The 15,819-nt window shown below is 34.9% G+C and overlaps 1 protein-coding gene across 1 annotated transcript; it reads left to right on the top strand.

The window, feature by feature from the left end:
- Positions 1-583: 583 nt before the first annotated feature.
- On the top strand, positions 584-4,276 carry LOC103487592 (xyloglucan-specific galacturonosyltransferase 1-like). Its single transcript, XM_008445942.3, has 3 exons — positions 584-888; positions 2,304-2,846; positions 3,274-4,276. Exons 1-3 carry the CDS (start codon positions 584-586, stop codon positions 4,268-4,270), a joined length of 1,845 nt encoding a protein of 614 aa, XP_008444164.2. The 3' UTR covers positions 4,271-4,276.
- Positions 4,277-15,819: the final 11,543 nt, after the last annotated feature.

The following is a 15,819-nucleotide window of genomic DNA, read 5'->3' as shown; positions in this document are numbered from 1 at the left end:
CAATCAGAACTCGAATCTTGTAAGTTTTCTCAAAATCCTAATTTCTAATTAATTTACGGATTAGATTTATGCATGTTAATCTTGGCAATTAAAGTAAACTTAGATCCGTTTTCCGCTATACATGTCTAAAAACTATAAAAAATGTATTATAGACAACAAACATTTTTTTCTAATAAAAGACAATAAACTCATGTGAGCGACTAAATTTAAGACTCATTAAAAGTATACCATTTCTTCAAAATGTATGAACCCAAAATAATATTCTAATCCCAAATATTTATAAATATTCTAAAGAAATTAAAGTCAATATTTCCATTTCAAAGTGCCATCGCATTTTGGCACACCATATGTATAATATAATAAATACATATATTATAGAGATAGAGTAATAATAACAAATATATGTGTGGTATGCACGTTCATGATATCATCAAATCAAACAACGCAAACTCATATATTTAAGGCTTTAGAGGAAAAACCATATTGACCAAAACATAATAATAATAACAATAAGTTTCTTCTTCTTCCTCTTCTTCTACTTCTTCTTCTTCTTCTTCTTCTTCATCATCATCATCAGTCCGTAATGGCCAAAATGGCAGGAATTTCTAGAATTAGACCATGGAAGAAAGTGAAGGAAGAAAGAAGAAAAGTGTGTGCAAGTGAATACGGCACCGTTTTGTTGAAGCTTTTTCTATATAAAGTTCCTACTGCCATTTGCTTGATAGTGATTCTGGTTTTATGGTCATCTTCAACTACCATTCTTTCTGGAAGATTCATTCATGTTTGTGTTTCTTCAAGAAAACTTACTGATCTTTACTGCCTTTCTGCTGGCTCACATCCCAACTTTGAAATCCCCATCCAACACTCTCACTCCGATTCTCAAATTTGGTAATGCTTTTGTTTTTCATTCGACCTCATCTCAAACCATTTCAGTTTATGTTTTTGGTTTTTAAAATTTAATTTATATATGTTATCTCAATTGTTTTCTACTTTTTCATCTTTTGTAGATAAAAGGATTGAGTTCTTACTTTTAGCCAAAATCCAAAAACAAAACTACTTTGATTAGTTTTCAAATTTTGACATATAGATTTAAAAATGATTTGTTTTTAATTAGATTTTGGTTTTTAAAAATTGAACTTAAATGTCATTTTCTTTCTTTCTTTTTTATTTTTATTTTTGTCATAAATTTCACTTTATTATCTACTTTAAACTAATGTTTTAAAAAAAAAATCAAGTAGTTTTGAAAAGTAAAAAAAGTATACTTTTCAAAATTCTATTTTTATTTTTGAAATTTAAACAATTTAAGTGGTTCACACTAAAATTAATATTTTGCGGTCAAAATTAAAAACCAATGGTAAATGAGAACCTGAAACAACAGATTTAGTACGATACTATATTTGACGTAACATTATTATATTTGATATTTATTATTTGTAAAATAATGGTAGAAATGTACAATAAAATTAAATTCTGGGTCTAAAGTAGTCCAACATATTTTAGATTTTCTGTATTTATTTAATAGACATGTAAATTATTATTTTATAAAAAGGTCAGATAAGTTATTAATCATTTCTATTGAAATTGACATAGGAAATTGATAACTCATAATTCTAGCGTGCTACTACATGCAAATTTTAAAACATACAATTCTACCTAACGTACTAAAATAAAATTGCTAACAACTTATTTATTTATTTATTTTTTAAATTCACACACATAAACCTATTAAACATTTAAAATTTTGCAATTTTACTTTTTGATATTCCAGTTTGTTTTTGTTTAATTCATAAATTTTCAAGTTAACTAATTTAAAAGAATTTATTGAAGTTTCATTATTTCTTTCTACTATATTACTCTATTATAAACTTAAATTTAAATTTTACTTGATAATTATATTATTTTTAATTATGAATTTTTAAAACATAGAAAACGAATCAAGCTAAACTTTTTAATTTCTTACGATCTATTTTTTCAGTGATAGACACTAAGAAAAATAGATAGAAGTTTGTCATTAGTAAAAACTGATAAAAGTCTATTGACGTTTATTATTAGTTATAGAAATAATTAAAAGAATCAATAATAGAAACCGATACATCATTGATATTATAAGTTTATTTATCGAAGCCTATAAACGTTTTTTTAATTTATTATATTTAATTTTGTAAATAGTTTGACATTGTTTTACATGATTGAAATTTTCTCTTTTAATTAATAACAAATTAACTAAACTCAAACTATATATATATATATATATATGAAACATTATTTGAATTATAAATGTATACATTTGGAAACACATGCAGGGAATCAGAAACAAGAAGCACAACATTACCAACAAAGGAACATCCAAATTCAATTTCCAACAACAACAGCTACATTATAAAACAGATTATTGAAATTCCAGAAGCTTCCAATTCTTCAGAGTCCAGCATGAACGAAAAAACTATCAATGATTATTATAATTCTTCCAAGGAAACCACAGTTAAATTAGGCGACGAGGTGGGTGGGGGTGCAATCAAAATGGGAAGTAGAGAGGAGGAAGATCATCGTGAGGAGATTATTGCGATGAAGGCAATTGAAGAGCAATTACGTGAGCAGCGGTCATGGATTAATAATAATAATAATAATAATGGGGCGGCGGAGTGCGGCGGAGGAAGAGGAATTTATGTGTACGAATTGCCTGCGAAATTTAATAAAGAATTGGTGGAGCAATGTGGAGAAATGGTTCCGTGGATGGATTTTTGTAAGTATTTTAGCAATGAAGGTTTGGGAGAGCAGATTCCGGAGCTTGGAGATGGATGGTATAATACACATCAATATGCCCTTGAGCCCATTTTTCATTCAAGGTACCAACTAACAACTGTTAAATTATTTTATAGACTTTGACGGTATTTGCTATATTTTTTTTTAAAAAAAATAAAATATTGCTATGCATATTAATATCCAACTGGTTTTAATTTTAATAAAAATTTTAGTCATATTAATTTTTTTCTTAAAAAAAACTTTTGGTTTTGAATTCTTATAAACATCACGAACTGTCTAAACACTATTTTTAGCTATTACTATAAGGGTTTATTTGTTACATAGTGATCTACTTTTTAGCCACTGTGTTTTCAAAATTGTACGAAAAAAAAGAACTCTTGAAAGCTTCATTCATTTTTTAATTTCGAATTTAAGTATTGATTCAAATGTATATTTAGGAATATAAATTTTTGATATTTGTCCTCTCTTTTTCTAATTCTAACGTACACAACTTTTTGGCTCCAATGGTAGGGTTTTAAAGCATCCTTGTAGAGTGTACAACCAAGAGGAGGCCAAACTTTTCTACGTACCTTACTATGGCGGACTAGATATTCTCCGATGGCATTTCAAGAACAATGTTACCAATGAACTTAAGGATTCATTGGGGTTAGAACTCATTCAATGGCTGTCGGCTCAAAAACCATGGGCCCAAAACTCAGGCAAGGACCATGTCTTCGTTTTGGGAAAAATCTCTTGGGATTTTCGAAGAAACGCCAACGGTAACAATAACGGTTATAACAGTAATAATCCTTCATGGGGCACCAAATTTTTGGAACTTCACCAATTACAAAACCCCATCAAACTCCTAATAGAACGACAACCTTGGCACCAAAACGACGTTGGAATACCTCATCCCACATTCTTCCACCCTCACTCAGACGACGATATTTTCGCCTGGCAGTGGAAAGCCATACGATCCCAGAGGAAATATCTCGTCGGGTTTGCTGGAGGTGCACGACCCGACTCGTCGGAAAACATACGATCGTTATTAATCGACCATTGCACTACGACAGAGGACAGAAGGCTTTGTCGACATGTGAACTGCACGACAGGAGACTGCGACCGACCAAAGGCAGTAATTGAGCTTTTCTTGGAGTCAGAATTTTGCTTGCAACCTCCTGGAGACAGCCCGACAAGGAAATCAGTTTTCGATTCATTGATTTCGGGTTGTATTCCAGTTTTCTTCGACCCATTTACGGCGTATTATCAGTATCCATGGCATTTACCGGAGGATCATGGTAAATATTCAGTGATGATTGATAAAAAGGAGTTGAAGAGAAGTGGCGAAAATGTGGTGAAAAAATTGGAGGGTATTTCTTTAGAGAAAAGAGAGGAAATGAGAAGCTATATAATTTATGAGCTCATGCCTGGGTTGGTTTATGGAGATTCAAATAATGTGATTGAGAAATTCCAAGATGCTTATCATATAGCAATTAATAACTTGCTTCAAAGGGTTTCCATGCTGTAACGAATTGAATTGGAGTTTGTTTTAATTTTGCTTTTGGGTATTTTGTTTTCATCATTTTTGGTTCAAAAGAGAGAAATATCTATACAATGTATAAACAAAATGTTTCCCAATCATATCTTTATGTACATCTTTATTTTTTAGAATGATGTTTTTTTCTTGTTCTAATGATGTGTTAGTTTTCTTCGGTACGACGAATGGAATATGAGACTTAAATATACTTTTGGCATGTATATGAGATTTGATGTTGATGTTTATTTGCTCCACGAAGTTTTAAAAGTGACATTAATTTCGAGATTTTAAAAATCTTTCTAAATGATTATGTTTATGTGTTAAATTGATCGTTGGTCGACTAACAAACAAAGAAGTGACTTGACATGATGAGTTGGTGAAATTAATTGACTTTACAATATAATATATATCGATAATTATATATATCGTAGTATTTATAAATTGAGTAACATTTTTTTTGTTTCTCTCTCCCTCCCCCCTCTCCTCCAGTTCTTCTCTTTCAACCACATTCCCCTCACAAATTAGAGCTAAACTAACAAGAACATCCCCTCACAAATCATTCTCTAAGTCTAAAATTACTCTGATTGCTTTAATATCTACATTGATCTTTTCTCACAAGAACAGAAAATTAGACCACAATCTGAACGGTTTAACACATAAAGCTTGTAACTTTTGTTTACTTGTTTAATTTATTTTGTTAAATATTGACTAGAATTTGTTAATGGAATTTTGTATTTGGCATTCTTTGGGTGTTTTTTTTCTTTTGTGGAAAATAGAAAAAACTTCACTGAAAAGAGTAAATCATAGAAGAATTAAAGCATTGTGTTGGAGATTTGAAAAGTTATTTTTATATATTTTTTGAAAGACAGTTACTTATTCAGTTTTTTTTCACAAAGTCTAATGATTGGAGTGGGGTGAGTGGGCTATTATAGTTCACTCCACGTTTGGTCCGTTGCTTAAGAAAAACCAAGAATTATGGTTATTATAATCTTTTCCTATTCATCACTTACTCCATCATTTTCCTGTTCATCACTCCCCCATTTCCCACCGTTCACCACTCCAATTTCTTCTCTTTTTTTTTCGCCGTCCATTTTCTCTTCTTCTCAAACTTTCTCCTCTATCTTTTATTGCGTTGCTTTCTCTTTTTCTCCAGCTTTCTCCTCTCTTTTTTTTGTCGTTTGTCTTCTTTATGGATGTGAATGAAATTTGATGTATTGGCGACTGGTTGTTTTCTTTCTCATGTTTGCTATATTCTTTCTATATTTTGTGTTCTAACTTTTCTTTTTACTTCTCGGATGATAGCGCATTTGTAACGACCCAACTTTCCGGACTAAGCTGAGGTCACTACGTACTGCTAAGACTCGACAGTAAAAAACACAAGCTCAAAAAAAAAAAAAAAAAACGGTTACGATTCATTAAAAACATTTAAAATATCAAAAAAGCAGTTTCGGGCCCTATTTTAAATCACGTTCCCAAGAGTTCCAAAATATAGTTCATAAAATCATCAAAACAGAACCACCAATCGAATGTTCTAACCATGACTCCATTAAATTCTCAAAAGAAATAGAAATTAACAAATACGTCAGTGGAAGCATAAAGAAACTAGACGCGTCATATGGCCTTCACACATCCTTCTTGTCCCTTGTCGGTCTGACCCTCAGCATACTCTTACCTGAAAAGTTAAAGAGAAATAAGGGTGAGTATAATAATATACCCAGTAAGGGACCCGCTACTGGGCCCGTTAGGGTAATAACAGTTAGCTTCCTATTAAGGGGTACCGTACATAAACAGTCTAGTTGTTCCGTAGAACGCACACATCAATCAGTCTAGTGATCTCGAAAGATGCATATATCAATCGAGTGATCCCGAAGGATGCATATATTAGTCTAGTGATCCCGAAGGATACACATATCAGTCTCGTGATCCTGAAGGATTCACATATCAATTGAGGAATCCCGAAGGACACTGTGCCTGTAAGGTACACTACCCCATAGATAAAGCTAACCGCTACCCCACAGTCCATACTAAACCGTTTACAACAGTCACATCATAATAACGTTCAAGTTAACAGTTCAGTTATAAGCTTAGCCAGTCAGATAGTTTAGGTTTAAACAAATGTCTCCTCAATCGCTATATGTATATCTAATTCACACATCATCGTGACATTTCCTTAAATCTAGTCAACTAGTCAAATCATCACTTTGTAAATTCACCTGACAGTTCTTCGCCTCAGTTCAAACCCTAGCACATCTATAGGTAATCTATGTTATGCGTAACATCCATATTATGCATAGCAGTCGTATTCAATCTACAACACAGTTCAACGACGTATACTCAATCTACACATGAGGTTTCCGAACTCTTAGTCCCTCCACGACATAACTCCATACCTAGTATCCCGATAACAGACTTCAACTTTACATAACATTAAGATTTTCATAATCCATCGATATTACTATTCCAGTTAACAGCACAACCCATCAACATAACCACAATACACAGAACATCAGGCCATCAGTGCCTATCAGCAGAACAACTCATTAACGTATATAAGTACATAAGCTACAACTAACGATCACGTCACCTTTAATCAGTCAAGAGTACATATAAGTGATATTTTCTAGGCAAACATGCATCAATCAATTCAGTACAGTTGCTATCGTATAATTCCCATGTGGGTTACTACGTTTTCCGTCTCGATCTGAGGTCCAGTAGTAAGAAATCCCTTACTTGAAATGTTGCTAAAATCCTTGTTCAATTTGACGTCCACAAGAATCCACCTAAACACAAACACAAGGGTTTAAACGATGGCATTACCAACATCCACATTTAAAACGTTCCAAAGCAACATCCGCCAACTTACCCGAGTAAAGAAGGGCTATCTCCAACTAAGTCTGTCGTGAAACCCCAAGAACTCGAGCGCCACTTCTCTAACACCTTCAAGGAATGAAAGGTAACCCAACCAATAAGTTCCACATTTTATTCGAATATCTATACTTGAATCAGCTATAGCAACGTTAGGAAACTCATTAAGTAATCCTTACCAAAGACTCACCGTGACCCGACGTGGAGGAAAAGTGGCTTAGTTCAGCTCGAGAAATAGGGAGGTCGGCTTGGCTTGGGAGGCAGCTCAGCTCAGCTTGGCTTGGTTTAGCTCACGGCTCGGCTTGACTCGCGGCTTGGCTTGGTTCAGCTCGCAGCTCGATTCGGTTCGGCTCGGCTTGGATTCGTGGCTCGGGTACGGCTCGGCTTGGCTTCGCATAGGCGCTTGCAAGATCGTAGATCCACGACCGTTGGGGGCTCGTCGCTGGTTGCTTGGTGAAATGATGCGGCTTGGACTTGCGGCTCGGCTTGGCGCTTCGTGAGCGACGATCGAAGTCGACGAAAACCGTGGAAGAAGACGGCATCGGTAGCGTGCGTCTCTGCTTCAACGCGGCAGATGGCCAAACGAAGGGGGATGCATGATGGTGAAAATGAACGGACAGTGACGGTGGTGGTGTTCGCTTGATACGAAGTAGAGATTGGGAGGGCTGGCGGCAAAACCGAACGGAAGAGGAGGTGAAGGCGAGGTGGGCGGTGAAACTAGCCTCCCGCAGGTGGAAACGAATTGGCGACTACTGGGTAAGACGACAGCGACGGAGAACGGGTAGAGATGGCGCATGCAGCGGTCGACTTCGTGAAGAGAAGAAGAAGAAGGATGAGACATTAGGGGGGCGGCGCGCGGGAGGGGGTGTCTTTTAGGGTTTCTATTTTTTATAAAAAAATATATATTAAATAATAATAATAATAATATAATATAATATAATATAATATAATATAATATAATATAATATAATATAATATAATATAATATAATATAATTTATATTATATTATTATTAATAATATTATATTATACCATATTATTAAAATTTATACCCTTCATTTTCTTTTTTTTTTCTCTTCTAAACCAAACAAAATTTAACACCCAAAATTTTAAATTCTTGGAAATTAACATAAAAATGTTAAAACTTACCTCAAAATTTGGGGCGTTACAACATTGGTCGATGTGGTTTTCAATTTCTTAATAATGCTGTTGATTTTTCTCTTTTCCCTTATTTTCGTTGGTGGAACTTTGATGAAAAGTTTAAATTGGGGTGGAGATCGATTTTTTGTTTTTAGTTTGAAGCGGATTGTTACTTAATTTCTTTCTTTTTTCTTTTTTTGGAATGTGGATTGTAAAATGTTTCCACTTGGTTGATGTGGTTACTCTGTGCTTTCTATTTTGTCTCCATGAATTAGGAATTAGAGATGCGTGTATTGTTTTATCATTGATACCAAGTACGATTCTGTTATTGGCAAATTGTTGGAGCTTTGAATCTCGTATTTTGGGCATTAATGGATTGAAGAAACTTGGGTTTTGGATGCAATGTTAAAGGCATTGCCATCTGGGTTTTTCAATTTATTGCCTTCATTGTTCTATGTGGGTTGACCCATTTGCTCAATGGATGGACTTATGGCCCACACATGCTACAATCATCACACTCATTGCTTTGTATCTAAAGGTGAAACTAAGACAATTCTTGTTGAATAAGAAGACATAGGATCTAGGAAGAGAAGTTGATATGATACTGAAGCAGAAAGAAGTTGGCTTACACATTTGAATGCTTACTCAAGAGATTTGCAAGTCTCTAATCCTATTGAACTTCTCTTTTTGTAGAAAGTTGAAGAAAATTTCAAAATATAGGCATAAAAATAGAAATAGGAGTTAATAGAACCAAGAGAATAAAAAAAATAGTATAACTGCTGCAAAATTTGATTATATTTTATAAATATTTATTTTCATTTTGATATATTTGAAAATGACCCTATAAAAAAGAAAGAGAGAAGAATAAGAATATAATATAAATAAAGTTAGATGGACGGAGACAATAATCGATGCAATAATGTTCTAAAAAAGAAAAAAACATTGTATACTACTACAAGAATCTTAGTTTGTATTGATTTAAGTTTTAATTACAAATGTTATGAAACTTTATATATTTATATTTTACTAAAAACATATTGTGGAGGAATTAAATTTTGTGGGATTAATCTATTTTAAAATTTATCGACGGTTTGTAGGGATGTATCTGTAACATAATTTCAAACACGATTCCCTAAACAAATGAAAAATTACATTATGGAGATTATAGTTAAATTTATTAAATGAACTACATAATTAACGAGATTGAATAAAATAATTATGAAAAAAATGTGTATTGCAAGAATAATGATTTTTTTTTTATATTCTTCCGATTATAATAAATTGCACCCCAAACACAGATTATAATAACTCAAACTATAATAATCTGCACCTCAAACACAGATTATAATACTTAGACTATAATAATCTGCACCCGAAACACAGACTATAATAACCCACGTACTATAATAACCCACAGACTATAATAACCACAGATTATAATAACCCACTCCACGCCCCAAACGCCCCCTAAATGATTAGGGATCGTGTCAAAAAGTACATATTTTGGTAAAAGTATAAATGTTTTTGATACTTTGACCTCTAGATGACCTAAGTTGAGTAAAATGAGAATACTCATGTTTTTGAATCGAGATGATTTGGAAAAAAAAATTGGGAAAAAAGGGATTTTCAAACTATTTTTATAAAAGGGTTTTTTTTTTTGCTTTATTGGAAGAGACGATGCATTCCATTTTTCTCTCGCTTGAATGTGTCTCTTGAAGAGACATTCTTCAGAAAAAGATAAAAAGCGACATGCTTGAATGAGTCTCTTCAAGAGACGCATTCTGTCGAAAAACACAGACATTTCTGATGGGCCATGTTATACAGACGGTTCATTGAGTTTGATGGAACGTGAGATCAGTAGTTGACGTCGATGAAAAGTGAGGGAGGAAGTCTAATGAGAAGGGGACTTGAGGGAGAGATATATTTTCTCCATACCTGTGACTAATCCAACCTTTCTTCTTCTATATAATCTATTCGTTAACATAATTTTTTCTCAACTTCCTCTTTCAACTCTTTTCTTTTTCTCCGATTTCCACTTGCTCTCATTCTTCCCTTTTTTATAACTTCCATTAGAGAGTGTGTAAAAAATGACAAATATTTAAGGGGTTAAAATTGGGTTTTATGTTGAGGGCAAAATCGTAATTATGCCTCAATGACATTTTTGCAAATATTCATATCTTCTTCATTTAAGTTATTAAAAACAAAAGAAAAGAGGAGATAGAAAAGGGGGTGGGGGCAGCTGCATACAATAGAGAGAGAAAATTTTCTCTTACATACACCATAAGAGAGAACCCAAAAGAGGGTGACGACGACGACGTTTTCTAACAAAGAGAGCAGGTTGTAGCGTGTTCGGCGGGGTCTTGGTGTTCGGATAGAGACGACGACGTTGGGGTTCAGCAGGGTTCTTGGCATTCTCGCGGTGTGGTTGGACGACCACTTTTTCGACGAGTTACAGTGGTCTTTGAGGCAGTTTCCGATGTGTTTGGGTCTTGTTTCTGGGGTATTTTCGAAGCTTTTCATTCTCAGATTCAAAGGTATATTTTGTCTCTCATATTCTTGGTGATTGGTCGATGGTAAAGTTGAGTTCGACGATAATATTACAGATTGCACATTAATTACTTTGTTGATATCTGTAATTTGTATCTTGATATTGCTTTTAATAAAATCCCTCCAAGTTGTTTCTCAAAGTGGAGTAGACCGAATTGGTTGAACCATTATATATCTTTGTGTCATTTATTCTTTGATTGCTTACTTTATGATTATCTAACTATAGTGTAGGAATTTGTAACAGAGTGTAATAGTTCATTTCATTTAGCATTCACTGTTTAGTAGTTTTGTCTTAATAATATCCTAAGTATCTTTCGTGATAATAATCAAGTAGTGCTAAATTTTTTTTATTGACCAGCACTTTGGTAAACCTTGTGTTCCCGACCGTAGAATCGTAAGACCGTTGGTAAGCTTGGTGTTTGTTGTAGAAATTTAGCATCTTGTTTATTGATCACACTAGATAGAATCTTACTAAGATAAAATCTCTTAAATTTTTAAATGTTTAAATTAATTGGAAAAACACTCTCTAAGACCCGTATTGATGTAATATGATACATGTGTAGCGAAAGTACGGATCAAAATTTTTTCTCAGATGCATCTGAACTAATTTAGAAGTTGATATGCTGAAGACTACCCAATTAAACTAATTAGGGTTAAAAGAAATTCTACCTTTGAAGCTCCCCAATCCTCAAAATCTACTCATGATTACAAACTCAAGACTCCCACTAGTGTTGACCTGCTATTCTCCAGACTTAGAATCGAGTTGTGGGATCCGTTAAGTGAAAGAATTTGAGAAAGAGATGGATATTGAGAAGAAATTTTGGTTTGAGATTTGGGAGAGAAAACAAGTTTGGAAAAATAATTTTGAAATTCATAAAATCAAATTGTTTCCAAAAGTTTTTCAAATATTTGAAAAATGCCCTTTAAATAAACTAATTTACATGCAAAATTGCATGTAATTAGTTTATTAAATCTCAACACCTAATAATCCACTAACCATTAGTGGAACTTAGTGGGCTAGGTTCTACATCTCATGTAGCCACTTATCCCATTAAATGTTAGTCGGATTATTCAACAAAATGTTGGATTTTCCCACTAACTTAGTCCAAGGGTCTTTTGGTCATTTGACCATTAAAGTCAAAGTCAAAGTTTATTTTTTCAAGTCAAAAGTCAACATTTTTACTTTTTACCATTTTTTTCGTCTTGACTAATTTCGACCTCCCAAGCATGAATCTGCATTCATTTTTCTGAAATTCAAATCACATTTAAATATTAAGTTGGTCAAAGTTAGACTTTTCAAAGTCAAAAGTCAACATTTTGACTTTTCACAACTTTGATCATTTTCATCAATTCTGAGCTTTCAAATATGAATCCATATTCATATTTTTAATATTTAAATCACATTTAAACATAAATCTCTATAATCGACGGCTAGATAACATATATTCGTCGGTTTCTCTCTTTACCTAATTCGAACAATTTGAATTATTCCAACATATTGTTTTAAGTTAATTCCATTTAAGCTAGCAGGGAAAACTAATAGACCTATAGATGATAGACTCAAATGATCTTAGATTAACTGGCTAAACCCTCTTAGACCGAGCTAATCAATATTCATTAACTAACGGGTCATTCCACTAAAGTTCCGTAGTTGCACTCCCCTCACTATAGATATATTTCTATCCATCTGATATAACCATGATTAGTAAGTTAATCCTTCACAGGTTGTTCGCAACCTTGGCTGGGTCAAAATACCATTTTATCCCGAGACTACATCTTGTTCCATAAGTTCCATCGATTCACTATTGAACATTTGGTTTAAGGTTCAACCTATAAACCGAATCCCTCTCGGGCCAATGAGAGGGCAGGATCCCTTGTTCAAGACTTGGATTCAGTCCTTAAGGGAACAACCTATCTACTAACCCTGAAAGAGGTAGGAGTGAATTCCGTCTTGCACTCTATGTTCCTAGCCATTCGCTATAGATTATTTGGGCTACAAACTCGAAATTGATCCGCGTTTATGTCTATACATAAAGTTCAAGTCTATACTAGATGGCCTCGGGACCTTAGTTAATTGGATTCAAGAGTATAATATTCTATTTTCACTAATAAATCCTCAAGAACCACTTTATTGAGTAGAATATAATTTTAAACTATAAACTACGAGTTTTAGGACATAAATTGTAACGCCCAAAATTTCGAGTTGAGTTTTAACAGTTTATGTTAATTTTTGGGGATTTAAAATTTTGGGAGTTAAATTTTATTTGGTTTAGAAGAGAAAAGAAAAAGAAAATGAAGGGTATAAATTTTAATAATATAATATAATAATAATAATATAATATAAATTATATTATATATTATTATTATATTTATTATTATATTTAGTATTATATATATATATATATATATATATATATATTTTCTAAAAGAACCCTGAAGCCCTCCCGTCTCCCGCGTCGCGCCACCCCCTTCGAATTTTCTTTTTCTTCTTCTTCTTCCGACAGCCGGCTGCCGCCCTCCGTCCCGACCTTCCCTTCGTCCAACTGACAGCGCCGTTGCCCCTTCCTCTTCTTTCAGCCACTCTTCTCCGCCGCCGTCGTCCGCGTAGGCTACGTCCTTCCTACATTGGCAGCGTCGGACGAAGTGCGAGGGACTCGGCCGTCTCTGCCCGCAGTCGGTCGCCCGTCAACTCCTCCATCTTCATCTTCTTTGTCCCAGAATCGTCATAACTATCCCTTCGTTTTCACCACCGTGTGTCCTCCTTCGTTCAACCGTCTGTCATGTTGAAGTAGAGCCGCACGCTGTCGACGCCATCTTCTTCCACGATTTTCGTCGACTTCGATCAACGTTCACGAAGCGCCAAGTCGAGCTGCGAATCCAAGTCGAGCTGTAGCGAGCCGCGAGTCGAGCCGAGCTGAGTTGAGCTGCGAGCTGAACCATGCCAAGTCGCGATTCAAGTCGAGCCGAGCCGAGCTGTGAGCCGAGCTAGCTGAGCCGCAAGCTGAGCCAAGCCAAGCCGAGCTGAGCCGCCTCCCAAGCTAAGCTGACCTCCCTGTTTCCTGAGCTGAATTAAGCCACTTTCCCTCCACGTCGTGTCGTAGTGAATCTTTGGTAAGGATTACTTAATGAGTTTCCTAACATTGCTATAGCCGATTCAAGTATAGATATTTTGATTAAAATGTTGAACTTATTGGTTGGGTTAACTTTTGATCCCCAGAAGGTATTAGAGAGGTGACGCTCGAGTTCTGGGGCTTTACGGTAAGTGTAGTTGGAGCCAACTCTCCTCTACTTGGGTGGATTCGTTTGGATGTTGAATTGAACAAGGATTTTAGCTACATTTCAGGTAAGAGACTTCTACTACTGGGCTCAATTTTAGATTGGCTCGTATTGACTGATATGAGAACTATAATATAATGACTGTACTGTTCGACTGTTTGTATAAAACAAAAAGTATTGCCAAGTTATGTTTTCGACTGAGTATAAACATCATGACTGCTATGTGTAGCCTAGTTATAATGATGAGCTGTGCCGTCGATTGAGTTTAGATGTTTGGACCGTTATGAGTGGTTTATATATATATCATCATCTATATTGATGGGTTACATTATTGGTAGAGTATAAATGACTTGGCTGTTATATGCAGTTATACATAGTGATGGGTTGTACTGTTAATGGAGTAGTGATGTTTGAGTAGTTATGTGTAGTCTGTGCATACGGTCGAGCTATGCTGTTGATGGAGTATGGGTTCTCGACTATAGTGTGTCGTATATACTGATGAACTGTGTTGCAGACTGAACATAGGCGTGATGCATAGTTTATTTATCTTCTTCGAGTTAAGCTGTTAAAGGAATAAGTAGTAACTCAAATGAGGGTTGCACAATAGCGACTACACTTAATTGACTGATGCACGTATGCTTAGAAACATCACTAGTATGCACTTGGTGATATGATTGTTAGTTGTAGCTTAGAAACATCACTAGTATGCACTTGATGAGTTGTTCTGCTGATGGAGTACGGACGCCCGGATTTCCCGTGTGATATTGTTATATTGATGGGTCGTGCTGTTAACCGAAATAGTAATGTCGTTGGATTATGAAAATCTTGATGTTATGTATAGTTGAAAAATATTGCTGGCTGCTCATTATTGAGTTATGTAGTTGATGGACTAAGGTTCGGGAACCTCATGTCTAGACTGTGTATTTCACTGATGGACTATATTGTAGATAGACTGATGGGAACATTAAGCATAATAGGGACGTTATGCATAATATAGTTTATTTGTAATTATGCTAGTGTTTGGACTAAGACAAAATGATTATCAGGTGTATTTACCTAGAGATGATTGATTCGTTGACTGGATTTAGAAAAGGTGACGGTATTGCGTGGATCGGATTTGTGTATAGCGACTGATGAGACTGTTGACTAAACCTAAACTGTCTGACTGACTAAGCTTATGAACTGAACTATTAGCTTGAGCGCTGTTGTGATGTGACTGTTGTAGACGGTTAAGAATGGACTGAGGGGTAATGGTTAGCTTTATCTATGGGGTAGTGTACCTTACAGGCACGGTGTCCTTCGGCATCACTAGACTGATATGTGCATCCTTCGGAATCACTAGACTGATATGTGCATCCTTTGTGATCACTCGACTGATATGTGCATCCTTCGGGATCACTAGACTAATATTTGTGTCCTTCGGGATCACTATACTGATATGTGCATCCTTCGAGATCACTAGTCTGATATGTGCATCCTTCGGGATCACTCGACTGATACGTGCATCCTTCGGGATCACTCGACTGATACGTACATCCTTCGGGATCACTCGACTGATACGTGCATCCTTCGGGATCACTCGACTGATACGTGCATCCTTCGGGATCACTCGACTGATACGTGTATCCTTCAAGATCACTAGACTGATTGATGTGTGCGTTTTACGAAACCACTAGACTGTTATGTAGGGTACCCCTTAATAGGAAGCTAAC

This window comes from Cucumis melo, chromosome 7 (genome assembly GCF_025177605.1).
Source record: "Cucumis melo cultivar AY chromosome 7, USDA_Cmelo_AY_1.0, whole genome shotgun sequence".
NCBI lineage: Eukaryota > Viridiplantae > Streptophyta > Magnoliopsida > Cucurbitales > Cucurbitaceae > Cucumis > Cucumis melo.
Note: the sequence above shows the minus strand (reverse complement) of the source record. Positions and strands in the feature narration are given on the sequence as shown.

Bases quoted from the DNA above. Each gene is read 5' to 3' on its own strand.
- LOC103487592 (XM_008445942.3), top strand. From the start codon at position 584: ATGGCCAAAATGGCAGGAATTTCTAGAATTAGACCATGGAAGAAAGTG. The intron at 889-2,303 runs GTAATGCTTTTG...AAACACATGCAG, and splicing joins CACTCCGATTCTCAAATTTG to GGAATCAGAAACAAGAAGCA. The intron at 2,847-3,273 runs GTACCAACTAAC...CTCCAATGGTAG, and splicing joins GAGCCCATTTTTCATTCAAG to GGTTTTAAAGCATCCTTGTA.